The 12,511-nt window shown below is 40.7% G+C and overlaps 1 protein-coding gene across 2 annotated transcripts in view; it reads right to left on the reverse strand.

Annotated features, from left to right (window-relative positions):
* Positions 1-12,511, reverse strand: part of LOC116311151 (whirlin-like) — a 106,880-nt gene that overhangs the window by 78,415 nt on the left and 15,954 nt on the right. For both annotated transcript variants that reach the window (XM_031728185.2, XM_039620930.1), the window contains exon 2: positions 2,706-2,882. In XM_031728185.2, coding sequence (XP_031584045.2) covers positions 2,706-2,882 — 177 coding nt within the window. The remainder of the gene's footprint in view (positions 1-2,705; positions 2,883-12,511) is intronic.

Raw genomic sequence — 12,511 nt, forward strand, 5'->3', positions numbered from 1 at the left:
GTTACATGCTTAAAACGATAACTCAATATGAAGAATGTGAATGAAATTGGGGTTCATTGAAAAAGGATCCATTATAATTTTTTTGTTTTATTTATTTTAATTTTATTTTTATGTGGAGTGGTATATTCTGATTGTAAATTTGTATATTTTGATTGTAAATTTGTTGTTTGGTTTGGGTTAGGACCGGAGATAAATGTTAATGTTAGTTTGTTCCTTGATTTTTGGTGCCCACTTGTAATATAAGTTGGATTGTAGATAGGGGGCAGGGTTCAATAAGAATATTTTCTTCTTCCTGCTCCTTTTCACACATGGTTGTAGTGCTTTTTTGATAGAAAGTGTGGTTGGTTTGTTTGAACTGTTGTACTAACTGTGAAATAAATAAATAAATGAAATGAAATGAAATATTGTGGCCAATCACATGCGAGGATATAGGATAATATCATTATGTGAAAAACAGAGAGGGTGAGAGACGCGACAGTCAGGTGGAGCGTGCATCTGTCCTCTCAGTAAGTGACTGAGACAGTAGACAGCGGTGAGGAGGGCTGTGCGAAAGCAAAAACACATAAATATGCCTGACACCCGTAAACGTAGCAGCATCTGGCTGCAGCTTAAAGACTTTTTTTGTCTCGGTCTTGGTCTTGGTCTTGGTCTCGTCTCGACTTGGTCTTGGTCTTGATCTTGATACCCTCTGGTCTTGGTCTTGTCTTGGTCTCGGATTAGGCAGTCTTGACTACAAGTCTAGCTTCCACCACAAAAAAAAAAAAAAAAAAAAATCACACTTCATGCACAGCTCTCTCTCTCTCTCTGTACTTCAAGAACAGTTTCCCGTCTCAAATCTCTGTTTTCTGCATTATTCATTTGCTTATTACCCACCAGTCTACCGTTGTTTACAGCGCTGTCGGCCGCTGTCTTTTTTCTCTCTCTTTTTTTTTTTGTTAAATTAAATGACCTCGGACAAGAAAGCCTAATTTCTGCTGTTCAATACTGAAGAAATTCAAACTTTTTAAAATTATGAAAAATTGCAGAATATTTTTAAGGTTATCTGCTATAAAAAGCCAGGCCAGGAAAATCTCCTTCATGTTTTTCTGTGTTTTATTCGTGGTTACTTTGACACAAAGGCATCTGCTGTGATGTTCACGTCTCTGATAAAGTCTCACGTGTATCAGTACTGATAAATGATCAGAATTATAATATTTCTGACTAAAATTGAATCGAATTGGGACCTTGTGAACCGGAATCGAATGGATTATAGAAATCAGTGATGATACCCAGCCCTAGTGAGCAGCCTAGGCCCGACAGAAGTGGATGTAGCTGTGGGTAATAAGAAAAGATAAGAACGATTGATAACTTTTGTGTTAAGTTAAGGCCTGATCCATCTGAAATTCATAGCCAGTGCTCTGACACGGAGCCATCAATCTTTGAACGCTGAAAAAGCACAGTGTATCCAGAAAACACATTATATGCTGCAATAAATGCACTGCCCAAGTGTCCCCTCTCCTCACTGCCTTTCAGCAGCAGGCAGCAGCAAACAGGTCGTCAGAGGAGCCGATGATGATGATTAAGTTTAATATTGTCTACAATATTGCCAAAAAGTGCCAACGCACTTTAAGCTCAAGCACAAGATTGTTAGTTAATCATTTACAAATCAATATTGTCTGTATGGACAGCAATTTCCCCCCCAAAAAAGTGCACATGTAAAACTGCGGTGTTAAGCAATGCGGTTGAAAAATTTGGGCGCGCCTAACTTTTGTGCTGGTGCGCCTAACCAGTGCAACCGTGGAAAAAGGTTAGTCTAGAGCCCTGCATTTTAATTTATTACATTTTCTTATATTCATACTGATTGATGAACTTTTAGATAAACTGTCTATATGTGGCTGATTTTCAATGATACTTCTGCAAACATGCCTATGTCTAATAAAATGCACGATAAAGCACCTGCTGTTGTAGTTGATGCTATTGCTATTTGTCGTTATCAACCACATGTTGATTTTGCCTGCATGTGTGTAGACCTGAAGACACTGCGTGATCTAATATGTGCATGGCAGAGACAAGAGTTCTGAAAGGTTCCCTTCAGTTCAGTATATCAGTTTAAAGACTTTCAAACATGAATGTCTGTGTTTTCCCTGAAAAAGCATCTTCAACAATGGTGTTCTCTATAAGTGAGAGCTTTGACAAACATTTAACATCTTTCAGTGATTTCACTGGTTTTCTTTCTGTTTTATAAAGACTGTGCACATAATCACACTGACATAATTACAGTGACATCCTCCCAAAATTGGTCTACTGTGGGAACAGCAAATTACAATTTAGAGTTACAATGCAAAGTAACAGGTTTGATTTTTTTGGTGAGTCATTTTGAGCAAACCTTTTCTTTGCCAGCAGTCACTGGATAAAAGGCCCGTGCTGGATGATTTTATTTTAGGATGAGTCTATCTTCCAAAATGTCGGTAGCAAAGGTCATGAGGACCTTAGAGAAATATACTGCAGTCCCAAGCTGACTACTGTCAGACGAGGGGAGGAGGACAATTACAAAAACCTGGTAATAAATCCTTGATGATAAATAGTTCTGAATCTGACAGATGCTGCTTTAAAAGAACTCTCGCAATATCTTTGTTTCCAATAAAAATAGTCTCAAGTGTTTGTACACTTTTATCTACTGGTCCTCCATATTTCACCACCAACACCCAATTCCACTTTGGTCTCACCATTCGCTCTTCCATCCTGTGCCCGTGCCTTTGACTGTCTTCCTGGCTATCAGGTGGCGGGGAGACACTCCGGCCCTGTGGGTCCACCCAGCTGTACAGATTGTTGGTAATGTAGCCGCCAGGAGTCGGTCCCATGGAGCACACAGATATGTTCAGCGTCTTGCATCCTTTCAGCACCTGTATTCCAAGGACAGCGAGGTTGCAGATTCCATTAAAGTGTAACAGCAGACTTTATACCCTCGCATGTGTTATTTCATGTTATTTGGACACTCAAAAACAGCCACCCTAAATGTGATATTTTATTGCAGAGAAGTTTGGTGTTCAATTAACCAGGGCTCAGTATGCTCTAATGTCACCCGTCCAATTCCACTAGTCACCGGAAAAATACATTTTAAGGAATGTGACATATCTGAAAACATTTGGACTTAAGAAAGACAAAAGAAAACTGATAATTGACTAATCAGCTATTTGATTTGCATTTAAACAATGCCATACTGTTAGCTTTTTGTTGTTTGCTTGTTTGTTTTACTGTAGATTATGCAAAAAGTGACAGGGCAATGATAGAGACAAATGAGACCTTGAAGCATTAGTTGAAGAAGTTCAGACTGTTCAAGATGAGCTTTTATTTGGTGACATTATAACACACCGACAACTGACAGGAGCTGAAACCAGAGATGGAGGGAATGGATCCAAAAAAATGGATTTAAATGTTTTTAAAGAACCTACAAGAAGTTCAATGCCAACTAGGGACAAGATCAAATAGGGAAGAACAAAACATGCATGTACATGAAAGACAAAAAATGGCTTTTATGGCCAGTTTTCCTTGTTTTAACACTGTGTTTATCTTCACTACAATGAAATCTTTTGTATTTTCTGAGTCATATATTTTCAGTGGCAGACAAAAATACAAACAAAAGTAGGCATTATTACTACTACTACTTTTTGCTACTGGGGACCCTACACAACTAAAACCTGTATACATGGGAATACATGTCTACATGAACTTAATATTACCAATGACCTCTCTTAACAGGAAGAAAGCTGTAGCAGAACCAGGCAGCCATCTGCTCTGACTGATGGAGGTGAGGAGAGGTAGACAGTTCATCTTCCCCTGTTGGTTTATCTGTTGTTTATCCGGTATGATGGCGCCTGTGTTTGGCTCTGCCGCTGCCGGTTGCAGTTTGTCGCGCTCTACTACTGTTGTGTTGTTTTTTTCTGCTCTACTGTTCTCACTCAGTTTTAATGATGTATTTGCTGCCCTGGTGTATGATTGCCTGGCTTTGCTATCCATCCGATCCTCTATGATGCCACACGATGTCTCGTCGTCCTCTGGCATTTTTTATTAGTCCTTTATTTATTCAGGTAAAAATCTCATTGAGATTTAAAATCTCATTTCCAAGAGAGACCTGGCATTTTCCACCCTCCTCCTTTAGGTGGATCCTTGTCAGACGATTTCAGTGGTCCTTCTTGACCACGGAGAAGGAGAGGGAGAAGAGGAGGTATTCAAGTAAAGCTCAGGATGTACTGGCGGCGTGGTTTGGCTGGTAAGCGACGTCGAGCGTGCGTTGTCTCCGGTGTCCAGAAAAGCTCCATGGAGGGGGACTTGTTTTCCACGGCCCTGTTTGGATACGCTGGGCCCGGCTCTTTGAGACCTTGCCACCTTAGGAGGGTTTATCCAGACTCTTCTGCGGACTGGCTTTTTCTTCCCTCGGTGAGTGGATTCTACGAGCGTGACGGCTCGAACCCTGTGTATTTACGACCCTTAACTCGAGCCTCTGCAAATAATGAGGCTTCTAGCTCACTGAATATGGCGCTTTTTAACGCTCAATCTCTCTCTAATAAATCATTCTTGTTGAATGATGTTATATTATCTAAAAAACTCGATTTCTTATTCCTGACTGAGACCTGGCAGCGGGATGTAGACTGCTCGTCACTTATTGAACTCTGCCCGGATGGCTATACTTTTATTACCCAGCCTCGGTTGTCTGGTCGGGGTGGTGGGCTTGCCATGGCTTTCCAGGACCGTTTCTCCTGCCGCTCCGTGAAAACTGGACTTTTTCGCTCGTTTGAGCTGCAGATGCTTAAAATCGGTAATAAGGATCCTTTCTACTGTGCTGTGGTGTATCGTCCACCTGGATATAACAGGTTATTTTTATCGGAGCTCAGCGACTTCTTATCCGCTACTATGAAGCTGTCTAGGGTGCTTATAGTTGGGGACTTTAACATACATGTTGATGATGACTCCGACCCTTTCGCCAGAGACTTTATGAGCATTATAGATTCTTTTCATTTGACTCAGCATGTGTCCGGTCCTACACACAGCAAAGGTCACACTCTGGACCTTGTTTTTTCTTTCGGTTTGAATATTGATTTTATTTGCTCTGAGGACATTTTTATTTCTGATCACTATGTTATTGTTTTTAACTTGTCTTTTAATGAGCCTTTTTATCCCTGTCAGACTGATGGTTAGCTCTCGCATCTTAAACTCCTCCACAGCGGAGAAATTTGTGGATGCTTTTAACTTACAGCTATCTCCTCAAAATGGTGTTGATTTCTCAACCAGTTTTTTTAATAATTATTGCCTTTCTATTTTAGATGAAATCTGTCCGTTTAAGACGAGGAGTGTTTCTGCCTCTAAATCTCCTCCTTGGCTAAATGACAGTATTCGTTGTCTTAAACGTGATTGTCGTAAAGCGGAGCGCAGGTGGAGGAAAACTCATCTAAATGTTCACCTCCTCTATCTTAAGGACCTTTTAGCTTCTTTTAATAATGCGATCAGAGATGCGAGGGCTGCCCATTTCTCACACTTGGTTACAAAGAGCAAAGGCAATCCTAAGGTGCTATTCAACACTATTTTTTTTTTTTAACTTTTTATTTTGTGCTTTTCCAAATTAACAGTACACGCAGACGAAAGTCTGAAAAGGAACACAAAAACAAAAAAACAAAACAAAAAACAAAAAAACAAACAAACAAAAAAAGGACAAAAAAAAAAACAAAAAACAAAAACAAAAACAAAACAAAACAAAAAAATTCACTATTCAACACTATTAGTGACATTGTTACTCCTGCTCTGCCTGCGGCCCCTATTTTTTCTAACGAGGACTGTGACAATTTTCTCTCTTTTCTGCTTGTAAAAATTCATAACGTGAGAATGAGTTTTACATACTCAGCACCTGTTATCTCAACCTCTACCCCATCCCGGCCCATTGTCTTGGATACTTTCTCTCCGGTTTCACTACCTGAGCTAGTGAAATTAGTGAATTCAGTAAAAGCATCTTCCTGTTCACTTGACATTATACCTGCATCATTATTCAAAAATGTCTTCCAGTCTATTGGCCCATGTGTGCTCACCTTAATCAACTCTTCACTGGCATCTGGTATAGTTCCAGTTTATTTTAAAAACGCTGCTATTCTCCCACTTTTAAAAAAACCTCAACTAGACCCCTCTCTTTGGAGCAGCTACAGACCCATCTCTAAATTACCGTTAATCGCTAAGCTTCTAGAAAAGGTTGTGGCTCAGCAACTTATGGCAGCTCTAGATAAACATGGCATTTACGATAAGTTTCAGTCCGGTTTTCGTCAATTTCATTCCACGGAGACAGCTCTTCTTAGGGTCTCAAGTGATATCTTGATGGATAATGATGCAGGAAAATGCTCTGTTCTACTCATGTTGGACCTCACATCAGCTTTCGACACAGTTGACCATCACATCCTCATTGAAAGGCTGAAAAAATGGGTTGGTGTATCTGGAACTGCATTAGAGTGGTTCTCCTCTTATCTCCATCACCGATCCTTTTCTGTGGCAGTCTCCGATTTTAGGTCATCCTCTACCTCCCTTACTTATGGTGTCCCTCAAGGGTCAGTTTTGGGGCCTTTATTGTTTTTAATTTATCTTCTTCCCCTCCAGCATATAATGGGCTCTTTTGAGGACATTTCTTATCATTGTTATGCTGATGATATTCAGTTGTACATTTCTTTTATGCCCGAGGATTTATCTAAGCTTCAGCGTCTGAATGATTGCTTAGATTTGATCAAACGTAGGACGGCTGCAAATTTCCTCCAACTCAACGAGGGGAAAACCAAAGTCCTCGTATGCGCCCCTGATAGATTTCTATCGCAGATAGTGAAAGCCCTTGGTCCTCTCTCACTCTATGTTAAATCCTCTGTCAGGAATTTAGGTGTCACCTTTGACTCCAGTTTCACATTGGATGGGCATGTGAAATCTCTGGTTCGGTCTTGTTTTTATCATTCAAGAAATGTGGCTAGGCTAAGCCCGAATTTATCTCGATCTGAACTGGAGATTGCTATACATGCATTTATCTCGTCACGCTTGGATTATTGCAATTCGCTGTTTATGTGTCTTAGCAAAGGTTCTCTGGATCGTCTGCAGGTTGTGCAAAACGCTGCAGCTAGGCTTTTGACAAAATCCTCCAAGTACTCACATGTGACACCGTTGTTATCTCAGTTACACTGGCTTCCTGTTAAATTTAGAGTCGATCTTAAGATCCTGGTCTTGACCTACAGAGCTGTGCATGGACTGGCACCTGCCTACATCTTTGATCTGCTACAGCCTTATGTCCCTAGCAGGTCTTTGAGGTCATCTGATCTGGGCTTACTTGCTATAAAAAAAATACTAAGAGGAGGACTAAGGGTGATAGAGCTTTTGCCACTGTGGCCCCTAGACTGTGGAACTCTCTCCCCCAAGCATTAAGAACTGTGGACTCAGTAGCTGTTTTTAAAACACAACTCAAAACTGACCTTTTTAAAACTGCTTTTGGTTAATTTTTTGCCTGTTTTATTTAGTCTTTTTAAATCTTTTTATGACTTGTAATTTTATGTGCAGCACTTTGTGATTCTGTCTTGAAAGGTGCTATATAAATAAAACTTTATTTATTTATTTATTTAAAGGACAAGCTGTGGAAGAAGGTCTGAGATTTATAATAACCAGTGATTCAATTCAAAGTGATATATAAACCTGAAGGGGTGGGTGAAGGAGAAACACTGGTAAGCAACTTGGAGAAACTGTTGCTGTGATTTGGCAACATGAACATTACAAAACAAACAATCATAAACAACATAACATTATATAAATAAAACTGAACTGAATTCAAAGTCCCCAGCAGCTCCAATTGTTATTTCTGCAAGTGATGCAAACGGTGTAGGGAGAGGAAACAAGAGCAAGGATGAAGAGCTGTCTATTGAATCCAGCTGCGAAAACAACGACACAAACCCCTGCATGTATCAGTCTTCCTCACCATGCTGCGCCCTTGCCTGGTCCCATAACAGTAGAATTATAGACAGTCACTGCTCACCAGACTTGGAGGCCATGTCCATTCAGCGCAGGCGATTTTATCTATCTCATGAGCTAACAGTAGCCATAGTTACCGTTGTTTACATCCCTCTGGATGCTAATTTTAGCACTCAACCACCTCCAACTTATTATAAGTTAACAGCAGAGAGGGACCTGTTGGGTGTCCATATTGTTGCTAGGGACTCTAAGCCATGTTTGAAATCTGTACTCCCCAAATTGCACCAGGGGGGACAGGACACTGGACAGTGTGTACAGTAACATCAACCATGTCTACAGCGCAGCATCCCTCCACCGCCTTCTGACAACCTCTCTCTGATCCTCATCCCTTCCTCCACCCCCCCTCAGGAAACAAACCCCTCCAAGCAAGTTAAAACATGGCCAGATGATGCTCCAGCTACAGGACTGGTTTGAGCTGACAGGCTCGTCCATCTTTGAACAGCTTGACCTGGAAACCTTCACTCAGTCTGTGCTCTTCTACATTAAGTGCTGTGTAGAGAATGTGACAGTGACTAAAACCATCCAGGTTTTTCTTAAATGAAAACCTTGGATGACGAGTGAAGTCCTGGCTTTAAACAGAACACATAACTCAGCCTTTAGGCTGAGGGACAGTTCTCTGTACAGCCAACCTGAGGAGCTCTTCCTCAGAGACAACAACGCCCGCCAGGTGTGGAGAGGCATCCAAGCCACCCAACCCCCGACAGCAGCCTAAGGCTACGTCCACACTAATGCGTTTTCGTTTGAAAACGCATCGTTTTCTCTCCGTTTTGGCCTCCCGTCCACACTGAGACAGCGTTTTCCTCAAGGAAAAATGCCGCATTTTGAAAACGCTCTCGAAAACACATACATTTCAAAACGCAGCTGTCCCGTCGCAGTGTGGACCCTCAAAAACGCAGACTTTCTAAAACGATGACGCATTTTAGTCATGTGATGCAGTCATGTGACTAATTAAACAAAGATAGCGGAGTGCATTATACAGCAGTTGTTTTGATTGCTCTCAATTTTGACAAAAAAGATTCATATCAGTTTGTACATGCTCCAGATAGCTTTTCCTTAAATTCTTTAATTCTCACTCGCTTTTGCACATGCGAAGGACTGGAACGTAAGCGTTTTCATCCGTTTCAATGTGGACACACACCTCTGTGAAAACGACTGAAAACGCTAGTGTGGACGCGGAGCGTTTTCAGACAAAAATGCCATTTTCAAATCTATCCGGGCTAGTGTGGATAGATATGCCTGAAACTCACAGAGTGCAACACCTTCTTTGCTCAGTTTGAGGCTGATACAGACTGGTATAGACATCCTCAATGACTACAGATCTATAGCCCTCACGTCTGTAGTCAGGAAATGTTTTGAGCAGATAGTGTCTCAGCACATCAGAGACTGTCTAAATCCCTCCCACAACCCCCATCAGTTTGCTTACAGAGTAAACGGGGATGCCATCACCATCATCCTTCAGTGAGAGCTGACCTATATGGAGAACAGGAAGATCTACATGAGGATGCTCTTCGTGGACTAAAGCTCAGCTTTCAACCCCATAATACCACCAAAATGGACCATCTTCTGATCCCCCTGTCACCTGCTCCTGAATCAGCAACTTCTTAACAAACCAACGTGTGAATTTTTTGTCTCAGAAACTTTTCTTACCACACCTTTTCTCTTCATTCAAGTTTCCACTAATGTGGTTTGATACAGCACTCTGAACAGCCAGCCTATTCAGCAGTGACCATCTGTGGGTGATGGAGGGTGCTGATGTTTGTCATCTGGATAGCTATCAAGTTAGCAGACTTCCCCGTGATTGCAGTTGTGTTTACTGAAATAGGCGAGAGATATGTGGTATTTATACTGTTGATTTACTCTGTCTGAAAACTACACATTTAAATAATTTGAGGTACTGGTTTTCTGATTTTCATGGGCTATATAAAACCTTACCCTTTTGAATTGAGTGCCAGGATTTATACATCGGGGAAACCAAACAACCTCTGGCGAAACGGATGGCACAACGCAGAAGAGCTATGTTGTGAATAATACTCATGATCATTGATCAATGGTCATGACAGTTTGCATATTAATGATCAACAAATTGACCTCCCAGCCCATTGTTCATTCAGTGGGCTGGTTTCAGTCACTGTGCAAATGTACTGTTTATAACGTTGGAAACCTGCAGTCAGCTGAGACTGAAGGAGTCACTTCGATAAGTGATGAAATGTTTCTCCCACTGAAAACTCTACGTCCAGATGAACAGAATCAACCTTTTGGGATCTATCACATATGAATACACCTAATGTTTCATTCAGGTCATGCAGTTTATCTTCAGTTGGATTTGTCCTCAGTTCATTCTCACATGAACATCCATGTCCACATAATTTGGTTTTAATCCAGTTACACAGAAATACTTTGTTTTACCTTTTCTCTTCAGAACTCTGTGTCTGCTGATCAGAATATACTCAATGCAATTTATGTTATTAAATCATAACTTTAAAGTCAGACGTTCTTTTAGATTAGTGGCTTCTTGGTGTTTGCACATGCTGTACCGTTTTAGCACTCTGTACCACTTTTAATAAAAAGGTTGGATGTTAAGACCTTTTAGTCTCTCTCAGGTGCGATGACAGGTAAGCCAGGGGTGCTTTGGTCTGTCTGTTATATGGTGTTTCCTGCCTTGCAATGTTCTGCTAGTCCTAAAAATGCTACTACCTTCAATCAACTATTCATGGAGTTGTTCTCTTGCTTGTAGACTGACAGTATATGCCTACTTCTTTGACAGTTTTTCAACTTGACTAGATGAGTAAGTAAGGATTCTTAAAGCAATAAAATAATGTTTTCAGAAACTTTAGTTTCTGATAGAAAAAAGTTATTAACCAACGAGGGAAAAGGAAAACATTCTTTTCCCTTATGTGATAGCTTTGTTAGATAAACTCAAGAATTTTCTCCAAGCATAACGTCCCAGTGAAGTTCAGAACCAGCAAGGCCCTCAGATAAATCTTGTTCCTCTCAAGGACAAAGCACAACCTAAACCATATAATGTATGCTGTGCAGCACAGTGGACCCTTGAAAAGGTCAAACGCTAAGACCTTTTACCCTCTCTCTTTATAAACTTTCATAGACATACTGTATAGCACAACACAGGAGACCAGGTCAACGGGACAGTACATCAATACCCAAAGGAGAAGCACACTATTTCAAGCATGCGAATATTCGCATTAGGATCCAGTGGAAAACAGCCAGTGGAAACTGTGCCACCACTGACTGAAGACAAAGGAAGAGAAGAAGAGGAATGTTTGTTAAGTGGTATTAAACCCCGATCCTTTTGTCCCCATGATAGAACAGAGAAAACCGACTCATAGTATGTTAAAACAGTTATATTTCTTTTTATTCAATCATCTTCTGGAAGAGAGAGACCCCTGCACAGCTCAAACGCCAGTTGCAAGAGCTCTAACATTAGAATCATAAGCTGTGTCTCAAATAGGTGTTATTTTGGTACTTTACACGTCACACAGTTTCAAACATTGCTTATATGGAAAGTTCCTCTTTTCTGTGTCTTATCTATTAATATGCCTGTGCACTAAAACTTCCTGTTTTTCAGTGTGGCTGAGCACTTAGTTTGTGAGTCAAAGGTGGCCTTGCTCTACAAGCCTTCATTATTAGAGTACATAAAACAATATAATAGGAAAATAAGGATACTAAGGATATTGATTTCATGACAGTGGGAAAGGACATTTAAAGTCCCTAATGATAGGAACTATGACTATGACTGTGGTAAAGGAATAGAGTTGGCTTACATGATGGAGAGAAGAAAACTAAATATACTGTGTAAAACCAGGTAAACGGGAAGTAAGGCCAGGAGCATTGGGGCAGATTCAAGCTGTTCTACCATGGTGTCGATAGGAGAAAGAGTATATAAACAGATTTGTGGAGGTGACGAGAGTGTCCAAAAGGCTCACGAGTCTGAAGCTGGAAAATGAAGGGATAATATTGAGGTTCAGGTTGGATTTGTACCACAGGGACCACTGTTGCCTTCAAGTTCCACATCTTCTCTAGGTGTTCTCTAAGCCCTTGGAGTTTCATCTTATGTTCCTTTTCCCTTATTTTGCTATCACTTGGTATACCTACAACTGTCACTACGGCCTTCTTCCTCTGCTTGTTGACAGTTTTTCTGTCTGTATCAGGAAGTCCCTCAGGATTTTAGCTTGGTCATTCTCAAACACCCTATAGGTTAGCCCTTGGGACTTCCAGGCCATATTTGGCACAGATGTTCCTGTACTATGCTAGTCACTTAATTCCATGTAACTCCCTGCTAGCATCTTGCACCTTGTTTTTATGTGCTGGATTGTCTCAGGGGCATACCTGCACAACCTGCACTTGGAGTGGACAAAAATTACTGGATTGATTATAATGTAGAACAGAAAAGTAGGTGCAATAATGGGTTATAAAGATATTTGCAAAATAGGTAATTTCTTTATAAGCTACCCCCTTCATAACTTCCTTTTCTTCATAACCT

Source organism: Oreochromis aureus, linkage group 12 (assembly GCF_013358895.1).
Source record: "Oreochromis aureus strain Israel breed Guangdong linkage group 12, ZZ_aureus, whole genome shotgun sequence".
Taxonomy (NCBI): Eukaryota; Metazoa; Chordata; class Actinopteri; order Cichliformes; family Cichlidae; genus Oreochromis; species Oreochromis aureus.